Source organism: Emydura macquarii, unplaced genomic scaffold, assembly GCF_026122565.2.
Source record: "Emydura macquarii macquarii isolate MOO-44397 ecotype Brisbane River unplaced genomic scaffold, CSIRO-AGI_Emac_v2 contig_2473, whole genome shotgun sequence".
Lineage (NCBI taxonomy): Eukaryota > Metazoa > Chordata > Testudines > Chelidae > Emydura > Emydura macquarii.
In genome coordinates this window covers 8,802,518-8,822,733 of record NW_027132610.1, presented here as the reverse complement: position 1 = coordinate 8,822,733, position 20,216 = coordinate 8,802,518, and the positions used below count along the sequence as shown (strand labels likewise).

Sequence of the window (20,216 nt, the reverse complement as noted above, 5' to 3'; positions counted from 1 at the left end):
CACTTGAGTAAGGTTTGTAAGACTGGCCTGTAAATTTGTCATCACTGGAATAAATATGTTTAGAGGTGTATTACTGGGCAAAATTAATGTAATCCTGCTATGTTTCTGTCTCATATTTATCTCCTAAATTCTAATAGTTATTTGTAATACATTTAAAAACAAATTGTTGTGTTATTTTACATTTCCTAAATAGCTGCTATTTTTTCACACAAATCTTTAGTATCATACTTTTAAATGATTTTTCTGTAATATTGATATTCAGGTTTTTTTGGAATAAACCTACTCTGATTGGCTTAATTCTATGTTGAATTGTACCATTTGAGAATACAGGGTTACTGTTGGATTTGAAATTCAGGACTGAATTTAGTTTTATTTATTTAAATGTTAGACTCTTTTAATTCATTTTAATGTTAGTTATAAATCTGGAAAAATAGTCTGTTATCATTACAAATACAATAATAGAAGCAAAAACTATGGATGCTTACAAATGTGAAAAGGGGGTGTGGGAGGGAAGGAAAAGTTTAAATAAATTATATTTTCTTATGGGGGAAAGTGATTTTATTTGTTGTCTCACTGGTATGTTTTCACTTGGTAGATCTAAATGAAAAACTTGAAGGATCTTTACCAGAATTCCTTCTTAAGGCTGGGGAACCATTACTGATAAGATGTAGAGCTGTTTATGAAATCTATAGATTCGGACTGAAATGGCATTTTGAAAACAGAGAATTAAAGCAGGTAATAAAGACAGAATTATTTTCACATAAGCAATGATGGGCAGTATCACACAATATTAAATACAAACCTTTATTAAAAACTAGGGGCGCTGGTTTGAAGAAACAGACTATCAACAAGACTCATCTGTGGTACGGATTCTCTATACATTTGTCTCATCAATGGGAAGAAATGATAGTGGACATTACACCTGTTCTTCCACAGAACATCCAAATAAAACAGCTTTGGTTAAAGTATTAGGTAATTCAGATTCGTGTTGTTAACTTTGTGCTATATTTTTCTTTTAGTCATTCGGCTGTTTGCTTGCATGTACATGCAATATGATTACAGTTATTACGAAAAATCCTCCTGTTTCTACTTGAAAATGGAGATAAGCCAGAACTGAATTATCCGTATCTCTGCAGGTACCCCACAATCACACCTTCTCCCAGGTTATTTATATTGCTCCCCGAAGGACAATGCTTCTGGGAATGACACCACCATAACATTAATTTGAAGTGAAGCCTACACAATGATGTCATTCTTGCAATATTATTACCAGACACAAAATAATTCAAGATGGCAGCTGCAACCATTTCAGAGGGAGGATAGGGATATAAAATACTTGACCTAACCAGAGGGTTTCCAGGTACCTGAAGTTTCATGTAATTAAAACTTTCTGTACAGGTTTGACCAACCATCTTTGGGAATTATCCTGTTGACCTTATAACAAATATAGGAGATACATTTTTTACGTTAAAATTCACGTTGTCCAGTTAAAATGTAAAAAGCCAGAATATACAAGAGTTAAGGTTTGTAAAGCAATGGTAACTTGGCCACTTTGTACTTATGCAATATTTTCTATTCCTGTTTTTCTTGTTCAATTTGTAGTTTGATATTTATAAATTTGTGCTAGCAAATATACATCAGATGCAACACTGGCCAATGTGTATCTTGCAGAATTGTGCCCATAGTTCGTAAATGTTATAAAGTGCTTCGAAATGATGCTCTCCAAACATCAGGTCATTTTAGTGGGCTGAATGGTGGCATTCCCATGAGCAGTGCTGCTGTTGTGCTCACTCTGGAGAAATCCAGGGGGGACACTGTGATCCAGAGAGAATGAGTTCTTGCTGCTCTGGGTAGGGAATAAACTGATCTGGGTCTTTACCACACACTCCCTGTCCCATTTTGCTCCCCCATTCAAGGAAGGGACATATCATGTCTGTGGAGCCTGCTCCCCCTGCCACACTGCTACTTATGATTCAGGTAGCCAGTTCAGGGGCCTTCATATCCCCTTACGTCCTGCACCACAGCACTATCCGGTTAGTATTTATTTTACATGCTGGTTGCACTGATACATAACTTAATTTACCCGAATCTGTACCATGTATAATCTACGTGCACAGGAATTAAATACAGTTATTACAACAGCATGCAGTGGTGGACTCTCTCACAGAACCCGTAACAAAGGCATGAGGTTGATGGCTCTCCCTCGTGGAGCCCTGCTCAAAGTGAGTGACTACAGAGTGAAAACATAACATCTGGTGGGTAAAATTATTTGTGAATGAGTAAATCTGGGAAAGAATCGCACCTCCTTCTCTATAGATTCATACACACGCAACAGCTAGATAACAGAAAAGAAGTACTAACTTCCAGGTAATATCCAATTTTTCTTCTTATTTAATTAACGACAATATGATTATGACTAGCTACCCAGGCTATAACTGGCCAAACTGGCATACTAGAAGGCTTAGGGTATGTCTGTGCTGCAAGGAAAACCTGCAGCGCTGAGTCTGAGTCCTTATCAATTGACGTGGGCTGCAGGGCTAAAACCAGCAGTCTAAACATTCCCACTGGGACTGGAGCCTGGGCTCTAAAACATGGTGATGGGGGAGGTCTTGGAGCCTGGGCTCTAACCTGAGTGGGAATGTCTACACTGCAAGTTTAGCCCCACAGCTCCAGCCCCACATGCCCAAGTCAACTGACCCAAGCTCTGAGACTTGCTACTGCAGGTTTTTCTTTTCACTGTAGAAATACCATTGGATACTGCCGTAATGGACACCATGGAAAACCCTAGGGTGGTAGCTAGTTGCTGATAGTACAGCTGGATGATAATTTTGACCCAACCTTTTTTTCAGCAGAAAAATGCAGATTTGGCAACACTGAAATATTTTGTGGATTCCTTTTGATTCTGCCAAATTGTTTCAAGCAACTAAAATAAAACTTAAATAAATGAATAAAATAAAATTCAGGAAAAACTTGAATGTTTCAGTTTGAGGCTTTCAAAATGGAATGGGTGGGGGTTTTTTTGTTGGAAATGACACTGTAATTTTCTTTAGTTTTTTTTTTTTTTTCAATTTAAAATGTTTTAAAAAATTCTCAAAATAGAAACAAAACATTTTGGTTTGGGTAGGAAAAATGTCTTTCTTGACCTAAAATAGTTTTTTTAATGTTTCAATTCACCAAAAAAAATTAAAAATTTCATCCATGGCTCAACTTGAAATTTATTTTATTTTTTATTCTTTGGAATTGCCAGTAAAAAAAAAAATCCATCATTTGCTCAGCTCTAGCTGCTAGATTATTGCCTGGGCTAGTTGATTCCCACCTTCATGGTGCTATAGCTGAATATCTTGAACTCCTAGTTTTGTCCTGCATAAAGCCTGAAAATTAAAAAAAAAAAAAAATCTAAGGCAAAGCAAAGGCGCAGCATTCAGCCCATTTGGTTTATATGGCTTTCAACTAGGCTTGTTAGCTTTCCTATTTCATGGTAACTAAATACAGTAAACTGCTATTCTGATGTATTCAAAGTTTCTGAGTAAAGGAAGGAGAAATTCAAACCGAGGCTGCTGCTTACAGATGAGACACGTCTCTCTTCGTCTTCTTCAAGCCTAGAAAAACTGCATCCTTGGATCCCAAATTTAACTATGTAGCTTGTTTAAATTTAATGTTCACATTTCTCACCCTGGAGAGTCTCAACCCTGATTCCTTCAATTTATAGATGAATGAAGTGGATAGATTTCCTTCTGGGTAGTCTCAAAGTAGATGAGTAGGATTATTGCAGGAAGAAAACACTTCAGCAAAACAGCATAAATTGCTATTTTTTTGCTCCTTTTCAAATGTGCCTCCTAATCACCACCTTTTTCATTTTAGCCTTATTCTCCACATTGTCAAGTCTGGCAGAGAGGTTTTGTTTATTTTAAACACAGCAGAAACCATGCCATCCACCGCAGCTGCGGAGTTCTTCATGTCTCTTATTCTCACATCCAGTTTCTGGATGTTATCTGACATGGATGCCAATTTTTTTTTTTTTAATAGCACTGGATAAAGAATTCTAGACATTATCCAATCTTTGTTCCAGGGGAGATGAGCAATTTTAAAATAAATGGTTTAAGCCGCTGAATACCAGGTTCTAAAGTAAAAAGAATAACAGAAACATGAAAAGATCATGCTCAGAATTAGGAGTTTCAACTTGACTCCCATGATCCCTAAATAATTACTCTTAATACATTTTGAATAGAAATAAAAAAAACTGCCATAAGTGAACTGAAAAGGAACCGCTGTGAAGATCAGACCACTCACTCTTGCACTCCTTTCTTTCAACTTTAAGAGGAAAAACCATTTTGTTTAAGTTCTTTTGTAGAGAAATTGTCACTTTATTTCAAGGTACTTATGGGCAATATGGAATTAGCTGTGAGACCCATTTAATCTGAACGGTGCTCACAGCATAACTTCAAATGACTTTCTACCTGAAAAGATGAAAAATACTCCCCTCAGTCCTGTTTGTACAGCCAGGAAGCTTATAACACACAAAAACTGGAGAATTCACACAAAGGGAAACACTTTCTTGTTTTAAAGCATTGTCCCTTTTTATGGTTTATGTAGGAATTTCCACCGTATTCTTTGCTAAATGAAAACATCAGCTAGAGAAAACTGTGCTTTACAGAGTATGTGGATATGGCCCAAAGAAAACCATTTAAAAAGAAAAGCCCAAACCAGCAATATTTACTACAATTCACTTTTTCTTTCCTTTATGGACGTGAACCTAAGTCCATTGGTGTCAGTGGGAAGGCTTCCATTGATTTCTGTGCACTTTGGAGCAGGCCCTCCCAGATGTGAATATTTTTTTAATGATCATTTTAATAGATTTTAAAGTTACTTTTCTATCTCTCTCTAAATTAACAAACAAAGCAGTAGGTATATATTTTGTTTTGTTTTTTCAAAATCAGCCCTCTACAGGTAAGAAATGACAGCAGCCATCCAGAGATACTTACACTGACAGTGATGTATTATTTTCTATTTTATAAATCTAAAGTTATTAACATTTGGAATAAGTATTTACAATTGAGTGAAAGAAATTTACAGGAGATGATCACTACAGTCGATTCAAAACGACTTGAGGGGCAGAAAGATGGATGAGTTCCTGTATTCTGAAAGGTCTTTGAGTCTTTTATTAACCAAGCCAATCAAATGGTTTCATTCAAAGACAGAGAATTACATAAACTGGAGTGGAGCACCATGAGAAAACCTGTATATTATCGTTCAGTATTACACCGGATCTTTTTGTAGATAAACAGAGTGCTCCTTAGTGAATTGTGACCAATGCATTTATAACGTGCAATGATAAATGAGAATAAAAGTGTGCACATTTTCAAAATTCCTTAATTGGATGGCAGTTTGTATAATAGAATTTTAATATTTTGTTCACAGAAAAGGGATTTATAAATGTAACTGACTCAAGAGAAGATTTTGAGATTGATCTGTTGGAAAAGTTTTGTTTTGAAATTAAACTTAAAGCATACCCACCAATTAGATGTATGTGGATTTTTTCCGAAAAATCATTTCCTTGTGAGCAAAGTTACAATGCGGATGGATACAGGTACTTATTTACTCTGAATATTTTTCTGCTATAATTTGTACAAATACTTATTTTATTTTTTGTCTCATTTAAAAAATAGAAGTAAGTATTTGTTCAGTTTTTCTTTTAACATATAGAGCGGGGCTTTTGGTTTTAAGTTAATTATTCTTTTTAAAATATAAATAGATTGATATAGTGGTAAAGTACTGTTACCAAAGTATTCTGTAATGTTACTTGAGTCTTCAAGGACAACTCATGTAACATCTTGGGTTATCCATGTTGATCAGTCTTGTTTGTTATAACAAATCCTTTCCCCTAAATTATGCACATAACATCCCTCTTTCAATTATTTTGATATATCCTCAGAAAACTCAGTTTCTTTATCTTAGACATAATTCTCCTTTTATGAATCCATTCCAATCATCTATGACTGAATTATAACCTTCTAGGTATTCCCTTAGTTTTATTCCATTCTTGGTTAGTGTTCCCAGTATCTTTCAAGATGTTAAAGTCAGGCTTATTGGCCTATAGTTTCCTAGACCTTTTATGGATCCCTCAGGCCTTCTACATTACAAAAATGTTAATAGTTGTCCGGTTCATGGATATTTCCTATGTTACAAAAGAGGTTTTGAAAAAAATGGTTAACTATCTTTTCTGTTACTTCCTATAATAAAGTTCTGGCATGGATCCTGTCTAGTCTTAATGATTTATCCAGTCTCCAGGCTAATTTCTTGATATCATTATCTAATTTCCTTCTGTGTTTCCTTTCATCATTGCAAGGTAAAGTCATATGGCATTTGAACCTCTAACTTCGTGAAAAGTCAGGAAAAAAGTTAACATTTTAGCAATGTGAACAAGTCTGAGAGGACATAATGCTCCTGTACTGATTTCTTGTTCCTCATATTCTTAAACATTTCATTATTTGCTTAAAACTCGGTTGCAATCTTGCTTTCACTTTTTAGCTTTATTGGTTTGTTACACTTCACTTTAGTCTTAGGCCTTTTTGGTCCTATTTTGTATCAGAGTTGGCGCTCCATCTGAATCAGATTTGGCATTTGGATTCAAACCTTCACATGGTACAGAGACAGCACTGATCAACCTGGTAGATGATCTTTTCCTGGCAATGGATGCAGGAGATCTGTCTCTGTGATAATGTTAGTTCTGCCAGAAGACTTTGGTAGAGTTGATTACTGGTTGTTAGTGATTAATCTGCAGTCTCTTGTGTGAGTAGGCTGATCTGTTCTTCAATGGTTAAGATCATTTCCGGAGATGAGCTCTCTAAAGATAGTCATGAGCATTTACTCATCCTTGTCCAAGACATACAATTAATTTGCTGATAATACTCAGCTTTTTTACTTTCCAGCTATTATAGACTGTCTCTTAGCTTCCTGATTATCTGGCAGACAGTTGTGCTTGGAGGATAGACAGCTGGTTCAACCCAGATAAGAGTAAAGTGATGGTGGACCAAAAACAGCATTTTTAGGAACTCTGAGATGGTTTAGGCAACTCCAATATACAGGAGGGTGGGGTCACCACTTGGTCTCAGGAATTCAGAAGTCACTCTAGATTGCTTTTTCAGCATGAAAATGCATGTTGCTATCAAACTCCAGAGTTGTGACTACCATCTCCAAGTTCTGTGACAAGTCCATGCTTTTCTGTCTATGCAGGCCTGGTTTTGCTTATTCACATCTTAGCCATCTCCAGGGGAGACTCTTGCATCCTAGTCAAGATTCCAGTGAAATTGATCTGGGGAGCTGTATCAATTATAGAACATAGCTGCCCATGTACTACATGGCATAGGACCAAGGGAATCAATTTTGTTTAAAAACTGTTTTTTTTTAAATTTCATTTACAGCATCCCAGATAATTATACTTAGTACTTTAAGATTTTCAGGCAACACAGTGACCCTATAGAAAGCAGGTAGTTAAATATTATTATTGTACCCATTTTATAGATGGGTTCAATGGACAGAAAAGTAAATAAATTAAAAAACAAATATGCAATCATATTCTGTAACACACTGCTCAATTTGTTTTTTTTCAGCTTTGCATGTTTCGGTTTATGGTTGAGCACTCCTATCTCCCATCACTTCTACTTTGCTCCTTTCATATCCTTTATTTTATTTCCTTTTTTGATTTATGTTATTTCCTTATCAAGTTGTTCCTCCTTATTGCAATCTATAGTAAATTTGTACTATGAACTTTACTCCTTAACTTTTAATTTTAAGCTATAAAAAATTTGGAACCCATCTTTAGTTCCTCTACTTGACAATAGCAACAACAGGTTCTATCAGACTTTCCATTTTCTGTTCTCTCTTTATAAAACAGACCATATCTGTGTTTAGCTCACTGCTGCTTTTCACTTCCTTTCTATGGGTGAATCAATTCCAAAATGTTCTCATATACATCTTGTTCTTCCACGTTTTTTTTTTTGTTTGTTTTGGTATTATATATAGACACCAAATAAATTATTCTTAAATGCTCTTATTTCTTTCCTGTGAATAATGATTCTGGATACATCAATGTTTGGGTGCCCAACTTGAGATCCTCTAAAGGGGGCTTAATTTTTAGAAAGTGCTGAGCACCTAGATATCTTTAAGGTGTCCTAGTTGAGCACTCTACAATCAAGGCACGCAAAATCAGTAATCGCTAATGAAAATCTTTGCCTCAGTCAGCAGGTAAAACCACCATTCTCTTCATGTGAGTTTTCTTGCTTTAGAACCACATAAGGATGGGCTGGCTTCATAACTCTGTGTTAAGTGTCTTGTCTAATAAAAGCTACTCAGCTTTCCCCCCTCTCTCTAGGTTTCTTTTTCAGTGCTGAGTGTTTCTTTCTCCTGTGTACCTACCTGCTGATTTTGGCTGTTTCTTCTCTTCTGCCTGTTATAGATTTCCTTAATACGCCTGCCCTCTTGACCACTGTTGACTGACTGAAGCTCTTCGCCAACGATCCTTATTCCCTTAAGTCAGGAAATCTGTAGCCTAGAGCTCCAGTAATTACATGTAAGGTGCATTTCCCTTAAGTATTCTTCTAACACTGATGAGCCACCAAAAGTTCTTTCTCAAATCTGACATCATCTAGACAAAAATAAACCAATCAAATGAACAGGTTTGGGACACATGCCAATTTTCTTCCATTACAGCTCAGAGAGAATATCATTATTTCTGGAGACTGCTTTTACATTTCTTTATTCAGAAACAAATTTATTTTGGATTCTTTGTTAACAAGAATTTTTTTAAGAATATTTGACTCCTGTAAACATGCTTAAGCAATTTTTTTTTCTTTTCTCAACAGCATTTCTTCAAGGTTCTGTGATCATAAGTATCAGTCAGGGGAATATGTATTTTATGCAGAAAATGATGATACATATATGAATAAAACAATGATATTGTATGTGAAACGTAAGTAAAAAATACACAGGTTTGATTAAATTTATCAGTGAAAAATCCTGACCCTTTGGAGTCAATCAATGGAAATTTTGCCATTGATTTCAATAAGGCCAGGATTTCACCCCTTATGTTGTTTCTTTCCCTACCCTCCTTCATCCTACAGAAAAGAAAAAAAAAAAAAAAAGAATATCACAATTCATCATATTCTAGATCAGGAATTTTTAGAATATTCAAAAGTGAACCATAACTAGGTATAAAATATATTAGACAATACAATAAAGCAAACTTTTTTTTAAGAAGAAAAAAAGTTTGGGTACATGGGAATTTTAAGGTTTGACCAATACTAAGGCTGCTTGCTAATGTCTTCTGTTTCTTAATGACTCCCATGTAAATATATATTAAACAAGCCTGGTTTTCTTTCTACAACCTAGATGGAATATTTCTTTTTACTTGCATATTGCAGATTTTGGAGTGCAGTAAGGGTTTGTCTACATTGCAATCGGAGGTGTGATTACAGCTCGGATAGACATGCCCGCACTAGCCAGCATGGCTAAAAATAGCAATGAAGACGTACAAACTTTTCACGTCTACTTGTAGTCAGGATAGCTAGATCAATGCTAGTGTGGGTAGAACTACTGGAGCTGCAATCATACCTCCGACTGCAGTGTAGATCTACCCTCAGGTAGTCTGAATCCTAGTGAAATATTGAAAACTATCTCACTGTCCTGGAAATATTACTACAATGATAGGTGTCATCAAAATGAGAAAGGTTTAAAAAAAAGTGGGAGGGGGAAATATCGTAAACTGCTGTCAGAATTTTTTCACACTCTCCATGTAGCAGTTGCTATCATGTGCTTCTCATATGTCTACACTGCCTCACAGTTTGGACAACAGGAGTGTGCATTGAAGTGCTGCACTGTGACTCCTCCATGTGGATGTTGCAGGCGTGAACTAAAAGGTTCCTAGTTCTCCTTAATATAATTCTATTTAAAGAGGACTATGGTAATGCGAGCTAGGAACCTTTTAGTTTACACCCACAGCATCCACAGAGGGGAGCTCCAGTGCAGCACTTTGGTACGCATTGCTATTCATACCCCGTAGTCCGAGCCGCGGGGAATTGTAGACATGGCCTCCTAATTTCTTGCTTCATTCTCACTTGAGCGCTCTCTAGGCCTCATTCACCTGGAACCTGCACCTGTTTTGCACCAATACAGCTCCGTTGATTTCATTAGAAGTGCTTCTGATTTACACCAATGTGAGAGGAGAATCAGGCCCTATGCGACTGGATTGTTAACTAGAAATCCCCAAGCCCTATAAAACCAAGCAGAAAATCCCAAAGAAATCTCAGACATCAAATATAATCAGGAAATAGCCTTTTACAAAGAATTCCCACCTCTAGTGTACCACTAGCCATGTGGACAAAAATAGAGACATTTGTCACACATCAAGAAAATGAAAATGAAAACTTCTTAAGAAAGCAAGGCACCAACTGAAATATGGTTACATTAGCTCAAAAAGGCAAAATACACTTAATATTTGAGAGTGGGATAGCGTGATAGGAGAAAATTCACTCAGGTATAATTTACCATAGCCTACCTGTAGCCTCTTTATGACCTTCGTGAGCTCACAAAATTCATCCCATAACCCAGTGATGGGGTGTATAATCCTGCCCTAGAACTAAAGATATCAAAGAGCAACTCTGTATCCAGACTATCCTGCCCAGCTGCACCTGCAGAACATGCTCCAGATGGAGGTGCAGCTTAAAAGAAAGTCAGACAGCTTAGCAGGGGGCTGACAAGGCGGGGAGAAGACCTTGCCCTGGGAGCTCCTGAGAAGGATGCTGCAGAAGCCTCACTTAGAAAAGCGATGTCTGGCGGCTGGGGCCCAACGGACAGAAGGTGCATTTTTCCATTACCTGTTTGCTACAGACTGCAAAACTTGGACAATGGGGGGCAGGGACAGGAAGTGGCCTAGGGAGGGCAGCCTTAAGGCACTGTTGGGTGCCAGACCTTTGATAAACCTCAGAGGGCCCCCTTCTCATTAAAAAGGGACTGACCACCTAACCATTAGGTGACACTTCCAACAAGCACCAACTATCACAATCCCATGAACATTTAGTACCTCTTTGTGCTGCACTATCATGTGTTATGTATTCCATCCAGTATTTTTTGCTGAACATTTTCAATTATCTTTGCTACATGTTAGTAATGTCATGTCATTGCTTTAGATTAACTGTCTACAAAAGGAATGATCGTCAGTGGGAGTTGTGTGGGAGTCAGGCATTGAGAATTTGGCTCTTCATGTGTACCATAGTTTGGAGGAATGATTGTGTTGGAGTTGGGAGTCAGGAAGTCCTGAGTTTTAAGCCTGGGTCTTCCACTGATCCACTGTGAGACCTCAGTCAATTATTTCACTTCTCTGTCGCCATTCCATTATACATAAAAAGGAAATAACAATACTTATCTACCTCACTGGGCTGCTCTGGAGATTAACTAACATGGCTTCTGGTGATAGGATGCTTTATAAATAACTAAATAGATTTTGATCACTTTTGGTATGGTATAATCCTATAAACGTAACTGTATTATTGACTACAGTCTTGTGTTAAACTTTTTTTGTGCTATGTTTGTTACAGGGAAACCTAAAGTAACCATACAGTCAACCTCAAAACAGATTTCTTGCTTCTCTGATAGTTATCCGGCACCATCTTGGACCTGGAGGAAATGTCTGGAACCTGATTCCTCCAAGTAAATAAAGATATTTTCTCTCCTTTTTTGATTTTAGTGATCTTATCTGTTGTTTCCTTGGCTAAATAAAGACTAACCAGTGACTAGCACATTGTAAGCTGAACTTTGGGGGTACTTCTAAAATAACATATAGTAGTTTGGTACATGGATGAATCAGATTCAATGACAGTTTTTCCTTGACTTTAATGGGAGCAACATCAGGCCTGTAAGCGTGTGTATCTGAAGTTCTTTAAACTGAAATAATCACAGCTACGTTTATATAAATAGTAAGACGTTGTCCCCATATGAATATTGGATCCCATATACGCTTTCCTTGGTGCATCCAGTGGTCCTAGTGAATCAAAGTATCAGGATCAGTGGATTCATCAGGGAATATATCAAAGTGTCAAGATATTCTTTTGGTTTATCTAACCATTTCAGTACCTGGAAGCGCATTAAGGATCTAATCTAATGCCCAAAGAATGAGAGTCTTTCCATTTACTTCAAGGGACAATGAATCAGGCCCTGAAACTTCAAGGTACCGGGTGGTGTTTCTTGGACTGTGTGGTCATTATGTTACTCATTCCAAAAACTGTGTTTATCTGAATTAACAATCTAATAAACCTACATTCAAATTAAGGTACCAGGTCAAATATACTAATGGAATGTTATGAATGAGACTTCAAATATTTTAGCAAGTTTTTTTTTTAATTATTATTGTTTTTCTATCCTTGCACCTCAGTCCCCTTCTTTCTATAAGTCTAATTGTACAAAAATCAGAAGGAGAGAAAAACATTTAACTTGTAAATTTAAAATATTTCTTAGAATAGCTTTTTATACATAAAATGCCGTGACTCCAAAATTCAAACTCTTGGGAATGTGTAGGTCTGGAACAAGTGTTGTGTGTCCCATTACAATCTGGTAATCTCCTCGTTCCTTTGGTATAAAATTCTTCTTTCTAAATATTAGACTTTAACTTTGTTTCTCATTCAGGACTGAATGTTTTCCATTCAAGGCCTTGAGCCAGTGTAGTTTTGGAGAGGAAATTGCATACATTAGGGGAAAGATGTAAACATTTTCATGGCAGGTTAATTTTTTTAAATGGCAGCTATTTGGAAGCTGCTGAGAAGTTGAGAGCATTTGAAGCAGTCCCAGTGGAAGTGGATTAGTGGGCAGAGTGAAGGAGAAACAGTCAAAGTGAAACTCAGGTGGAGACCAGAAGCAGAACCTGGATAATATCAAAGGATACTATTTAGTCATGGAGGTCACAGTTTCCGTGACTTTTAACAAACCACCATGACTTCTTTAGCGTCAGCCTCCACCGCAGTGGCTGGAGCTGTTGGCCACCCCGCCTCTGTTATTTTGAGTAAAAGTCAAGCACAGGTTACGGGCTTCTGTGAATTTTTGTTTATTGCCCACAACCTGCCTGTGACTTTCACTCAAAATAACCGTGACAAAATCTTAATCTTAATAATATCCCTTATATTTATTTTATTTAGATTCAGAGTGTCAGCCCCTCCTCAGGTGTAAACTGGCATAGATCCATTGGAAACAATAGAGTTATGCTGATTTGCACCAGCTCAGGATAGAACCATAATGTACACAAAAGCACCCATCCTTGGCTCTAGGTGCCTTTACCAAAATTAAAAACACAATCAAATGAAAAAGAAACCTAGCACCTTCTCCCAGCCCTCACACTAACAATAAATATAGTAAAAATCAAGCCCAGCAATACTCTCCTCTCTCACACAAACATCAATCATTTCTGATTATTTGGCCTCCCCGAAACCCTGTGCAAGTTGTAACAATCATAACTGGACCTCATTTCTTTTTAGCTGTACAGAAGAAATCACAGAAGGGATTTGGAGTAACACACATGAGAGAAAAGCCTTTGGGTCCTGGCATTCCAGCAGCGCTTTAGATATAGAGGATACAGTGATAGGCCTTTCTGTTGAGTGCTGTGCAAACAATTCTGTGGGCTCATCCTGTGAGAAGGGATTCATTAACCAACAAGGTACTGTAGAGCTACACATACAGTGCAGGCCATCTCAAGTTCATTAAAGACCGCAAAAAGAGAAAACTACTGTATCACTTCTCCATATTGTTGGTCCAAATTTGAATATTCTTTGCCATAAAATATAGGATTCCACACAGGCTTTGGGTAGAATTGTGGGAAAAATGTGTATCCCTTCTGGCATGATCTTTTTCTTAAGTTCAGCGATCTGATAATAGGGACCAAATCCAGCAGCCCCAAAGCAGACTCCTCCTCCATTAAAATCAGCTGCAGAATCAAGCACCATGAATCTAGAGGCCTGCTTTTTATTCCAGTTAGTAAACTATACTTGGAAATCAAGTTACGAATTGATGGGCAGCCCCTTTTGCTTATAGAAATGTATGAGATCCTCCTTTTATGTATGATTGTAAAGAAGACAACATGGCTATCAGGTCTTGCTCTGTTCAAATATCTTCTCTGAGACTTAAGATTTACAGCCCATATATATTCCATACAAAAATATATTTGAGCTACAGAAAATAATATTCATTGTTATTTAGAAAGTAGGCAAATATTTGCTTTATTTAATGTGAACGTAAAGGTTTCCTTTGTCTTGATCACGTGTGATATATGTTACCAGGTAACATTTCACATGTGCAGTATATAGTCTTATAGAAGGTATTAAAGTTGCTGAATTTTGATTTCAGAAGACATGTTGCAGTTACACTAAGAAAGTAGACAGAGAAGTAAGAGGAGAGGGTATCACAGTCAGTCAACTTCTGTGAGAGAAGGTCACACACTTTCACCTTGAATGTCTTAGAATCATAAAAGTATAACAAGGAAGAGGCAGGGGATTCTGATTTTAGTACCATTAGTTATTAAGGGGTCCTTTTCATATGTCTTTGTGACATCCAGCCTGGTTTGTTAGTGATAACATGTGCATGATTAGTGGAGTATGTAGGCTGGAATGTGTATGAAAACATGTGTAGAATACATTTAAGTATTATGAATCCAGTCTTCTAACATTTAATATTTTGAATTTAATGAAAACATGAATTTATTTAAGCATGTGTCAAACATACTTAGTTTACATTAGCATATATTGTTTGGATGGCACACAGTGACTTACTGTACGCTGGCGTTACTTTTCTGAATGGGCAATGATGTATTTACCTATATGATGAAAAAGTTAGACCTGGTAATTTTGGTATGATGGTGTTAATTAGACAATAGCAGACCTATCCTCTCAAAAGGTTTTGTATAATTGGAAAAATAGTAGAGATAATACAATCAAGACAGATTTTACTCTTTTCCTTCTAACTTAACATTACACTCACGTTCTGATTCATTGCTTAATAACATGTATCTTTTTAAATTACAGGAGCTGTTTTTTCCCTCCAAGATAATGTTTCATTCTATGCAGTTATTGGATTTTGCCTTCCACTTATAGCTATTTTGCTTATATTTATTTTTCATAAATTCAAAAAGGTAAAAAGCAAAAATGTAAATGACTGCCTTCCACCCGTCTTTTGGAAAACTATTTCTCTGACTAATACAGTTTTTCCATTTCTGAAGCAATCTAGATATGAAAGCCAAATGCAAATGATACAGATAGTTGGTCCTTCAGATAATGAGTACATCTACATTGATTTCAGTGAATTTGAATATGATCTCAAATGGGAGTTTCCAAGAGAAAATCTGGAATTTGGTGAGCAATCTGCTATGTAAACCATGAAGTCATCATATCAGTTTGCATTGCACTAAACTAGAAATCACATTAACTCATTTTTTCTTGTAGGGCAGGCACTTGGCTCTGGTGCCTTTGGAAAAGTAGTGAATGCTACAGCTTATGGAATTAGTAAAACAGGAGTTTCAGTCCAAGTTGCAGTTAAAATGCTTAAAGGTACAGTAAACCAGAAAGATACTGCACTTACAGGCAGTGATTTATTGTTTGTGTTTTAAGGTAGAAACAGCCCCAGAAGTCCCTCTAAATCAATTCCCTTAGCTATTGCACATCAGAGTCCTTTTATTCTTCAAATACCATGCTGCCTGCCAATCCTATAGTAACTAAAATTAAAGGTTTATTTTAAAAAGAAAGGAATAAACAGTAAGAGAAATGCTAAAGGATTAAAGTAATCAGATACATACAAATGATTTGAAAGTCCATATACATCAGGTTTCTAGAAGAACTGTGGCATTTGCAGGCTTGTATAGTCCCTCTGGTATACATCCAGTATCTGGAGGGTCTCAGTCCTTTGTTTCACAGCTTCAGTTCAGTTGTAGATGAGCTGATCCAGAGGTAGGTTGGTAGCTGAAGCTGAATCCTGACTGAAGAACAAAATGGATTTCCAGGCCTCTGCCTTATATATCCTCTGGCCCCTGCCATGCTGTCTCTGGAATTTTACAGGAACCAAAATGGAGTTCAGAGTCACATGAGCAAGTCCTTGTGACTCATCAGGTATACCTCTGGCTTTTCCCCCTGGGCCCCTTGCACCTGGGAATGTCTTAATGGGCATTAAGCAGGCTATTGTTCTGCAGCCATCTTGTCTGGGGTGTGTCCCAGACAGCACAATTTGAAATACAGATATCTCAAACATATTCATAACTTCCATTACACGTATAACACATGAACATAAACATTATCATCTTACTTAGCACATTATAGCCTTTCTAACGGTACCTGACATGGCATATCTTACATGAATTACTATGATTTTGACATACTGATGTCAAACAATATCATAAATGCTCCTCCGCAATCCAGCCAGCATGACAGCATCCTTCTCTTCCCAGTGTAGCTGGCCAGCTCCGGTGGCTGGTGCATGTGGATTTGGAGGGAGCCAAGCTGACAGCTCTAATTTAGACCTGCTAGTCCTGGATGCTGTCTTTGACCACATTACCCAGTTGGTCCTGTCTTCCCTGTTCTGCAGGCCATTCAGTTTCTCAGCTGTTTCATAGCTGGGAGGAACTTGCCCCCATCAAATCATTGGGATGTGGCGAGATCCTGCTTCCTATGATACGATTACCCAGTACCCCAACTGCCACAGATGGCATTCAGATGTGGAAATGGGACTCCATCCAAAAAAGGGGACAGGATTTAACAGTCATGTAGAGTCAGCCCTGAGAGGGCTTCCCACAAAGCCAGTTCTGAGGAGGTTTCCCACCTCAGAATTCTAGAAGGGCTCTCTACTTGTAGAAACCAGCTCCACCATGTAATCCAGCCTCCTCCATGCTGTGGTAGGGCAAAGTTTTAGCTCTAGTAACTTTTTTAAAGTTCTCTCTCTATTTAATTGATATAGAGAGAGTGCTTCCCATTCATGAGGTAATGAGACATTATTTTGGGCTAAATGAACTCTGAGGCAAAGGAGAAGTTTATTAGAACAGGGTACCATTTTACTATTTACTGAGCGAATAGAAAACTCCTTCATTTTGTTGTTATACTGAAATATACTTTCCATTTTCTAACCTTTACCCTTTGATTGAGTCATCTCCATTGATTACTGCTTTCAGAACAGACATGACTGCCTCAGTTTCTGGCCCATTCAATACCTCCCCCTCTTTTAGCATAATGAGGAGTTCTTAGTTCCTCTCTCTCCAATTAAGAATAATTAAATACATAAATTAAATTGTATTTCTTATCTGCAGTTATGTGAGGTGAGTTTGCATAATGATTCGACGTTTATTGAAAAACAGGTATAAAGTCATTATTGAAATGATTATACACTGATTGGCTAAAGGCTTTTATGAGCCAATTGGAGTATAACTATTTGTACACTTTATGGTGGATGAGAAATCATAAACATTAGATTCCCTCACTCAGTCAGCCTCCAGGGAATTGCATAAATGAGTAAACAAATAATTATGGGTCAGTAGCTGTACTGCTTCTCTATATTGTAACTGAGCCAATTCCATTTCAGTTTAAGTTGTCAACTAGGAATTGCACATTCCAGTTTTGAATCAGGAGAGACAACAGGGAAAAGATATGGGCCAAATTCTGCTCTCAGTTATAACTGTGTAAATCCAAAGTAACCCTACTGAACATGTTTCAATTTTATAGCAATATAAACTTAGAAAGGAATTTGGCTCTATATCTGTCTCCCTGTTGCCTATTTAAAGCAAATTCTGGCTCCTTGTTAGAACCTGCCAATAGTTCTTTATTTTGTCATTTTCATGATATCTGTTTTTCAAGACCACAAAGTCATCTCACAAAGCTTATAGCTGGAACATAAACATACATATTTATATATATGTTTGTGTGTTTATGTCTGTGTTCCAGGTGTGATATTTAGATAGATAGAATATCTATTTACCTTAAGGTATTATACTTCAGAACAATTTTCTACACATTGACAGCTTTATATTGATGGGATTAATGTAAAATGAAAGCTTTGTACACCGCAAAGAACCTAAATTACTTAGGTTTCAAACTCTAGCCTATAAATATTTTTCTAAATTTGTGTTGCTGTTATATTTACAGAAAAATCTGACCCTTCTGAAGAAGACGCTCTAATGTCAGAGCTCAAAATGATGACTCATATTGGAAGCCATGAAAACATTGTGAATCTATTAGGCGCTTGCACCATGTCAGGTAATAAACACCAAGTTGAAATATACTAACTATTTAATATACTAAATATACTAAAGAAGACTTCTGAACAGAATACTGTAGAAGATCCCCTGTAGGGGGCTGCGCTGGTGGCTCTCCCTCGGTGTCAATCTCCGAGGGAGGCCACAGTTCCCAGCGCCTACAACCTTCGGGGAGTCCAAATTAAAGGGGCCACCTCTGGCCCTTAATAGAGTGAGCCTTAGGTTCAGGCTGCTCCTTAGGGGTAATCGTCTCTTGCCATCACAAGGGGGGGCAAACAGTCTACGGCTCGGCCCTCAGCCAGGGCTGGCCGGCAGCAGGAAACAGCCTTCAGCCCTCAGCAGGGCGAGGCAATAGTCTCAGGTCTAGCCCTTTGGCAGGACAGGCCGGCAATGGGAGAACATAGTCTCGAGCCCTGGGCAGGGCGAGTAAGCAGTCTGTGGCCTAGCCCTTCTGTAGGGCAGGCAGACAAACACAGTCTTGAGCCCTTGGAAGGGCGAGTAAGCAGTCTGCAGCCTGAGAGGGCGAGGAAATGGTCCAAGGCCCTGGCCCTTAGGCAGGGCAGGGCAGAGGGGCAGCAGTCTCTAGACCTTAACAGGGAGAATCGCTAGTCCACACCTGGCCCTTCGGCAGGGTGTGGCTAGCAGTAAGAGACAGGCTCTGGCCCCCAATGGGCGTTCATCCCTAGGTCAGGGTAGGAATGGGGGAGGGGGATGCAGGCCCACCCGTCTCCACTGCATCCCAGCCCAGGCCCTGTCAGTGACGGGGTGTCCCGTCAGTGGGGCTCTGGCCAAAACACGCTGACTTGGAGCGAGTGCAAGCTCCACCGGACCATAGTCAGCTTCCCTGGGCTTCTTTCTCCCACCCTCTCCCTAGAGTACCTGGTTTCCTGAGGCGAACCCTGGATCCTCGTCGCTTGACAGCAGGCCTGGGAACTGTTCAGGGTCATCTGCAAAGGGCAGTTCCGCTAGATCCCAGGGTCCATGTGTCCCTTCTGGCTCATCGGGCGTTGGCAGCTTGGGTTGCTCCTCCAGGTCCTCAGGGCCCCAGGCAGTAGGCAGCCTCTCCTCCAGGTCGCAAGGTCCCAGGGGTCTCCTCCGGCTCGTCCGGTTCAGGCAGCTCCTCCAGGTTCTCAGGGCCACACGCCATGAGTAGCTCTGACAGCCTCTCCTCCGTGTAGTGGTCAGGAGCGGCTGTAGGCTTGGGCACCAAGGGAGAGGTATCCTTCTCCCTTGGCCACTGGGGCCTGACTGAGCAGGCAGGCCTGGGTTTTATAGGCCTAGCCCTGCCTACCTGCTTCCAATCTGGTGCTGCAGTCCTGGGTTCCAATCCCCAAGGGGGGTTTGGCTCTCCCTCGGTGTCAATCTCCGAGGGAGGCCACATCTCCCGGCTACAAATATAAATACCTTAAAAATTTGCCATTAGCAGCAATATTAAACATCTGTGAACCCTGATAAATTACACATCTCAAAAATCCTGTTCAGTGTCATAATATTAACAATAGAATAAATAGTGAAATGAGGTAGGTGAGTCTGGTTCTGTGGCCTGCAATGTGCAGGAGGTTAGAATAGATGACCATGATGGTCCCTTCTGACCTTCAAGTTATGAGTTTGTTTGTTTGTTTGTTTTTCTAGTGTTGTGCTATGCAGTGGCCCAGATACAGAAAATAAAGTGAACGTAAAACAAAAGAGAACCTAAGGGCTTGTCTACACACAAAAATTGTACCACTTTAACTATAGTTAAACTATAGTTAACTATATATATAGAGTGGTATAGTTGGTACAGTTAAAATAGTACAACCCCACCTACTATGGATACAGTTATGCTGGGATGAATGTGTTTGTACTGGAGTAGTTAATACATGTAAGGCAAGGGAAATAAGCAATACTGGTGTAAGGCATCTTTTTATTACTATAACTGTGTCCACACTGGGTGTTGTACCTATTTATTTTCTGC

General features: G+C 38.5%; 1 protein-coding gene across 2 annotated transcripts in view; it reads left to right on the top strand.

Moving 5' to 3' along the window:
• FLT3 (fms related receptor tyrosine kinase 3) overlaps window positions 1-20,216 on the top strand; it is a 48,325-nt gene that overhangs the window by 13,818 nt on the left and 14,291 nt on the right. For both annotated transcript variants that reach the window (XM_067562738.1, XM_067562737.1), the window contains exons 6-15: window positions 596-735; window positions 819-972; window positions 5,419-5,587; window positions 8,862-8,968; window positions 11,592-11,703; window positions 13,518-13,696; window positions 15,057-15,163; window positions 15,251-15,383; window positions 15,474-15,578; window positions 18,153-18,263. In XM_067562738.1, coding sequence (XP_067418839.1) covers window positions 596-735; window positions 819-972; window positions 5,419-5,587; window positions 8,862-8,968; window positions 11,592-11,703; window positions 13,518-13,696; window positions 15,057-15,163; window positions 15,251-15,383; window positions 15,474-15,578; window positions 18,153-18,263 — 1,317 coding nt within the window. The remainder of the gene's footprint in view (window positions 1-595; window positions 736-818; window positions 973-5,418; window positions 5,588-8,861; window positions 8,969-11,591; window positions 11,704-13,517; window positions 13,697-15,056; window positions 15,164-15,250; window positions 15,384-15,473; window positions 15,579-18,152; window positions 18,264-20,216) is intronic.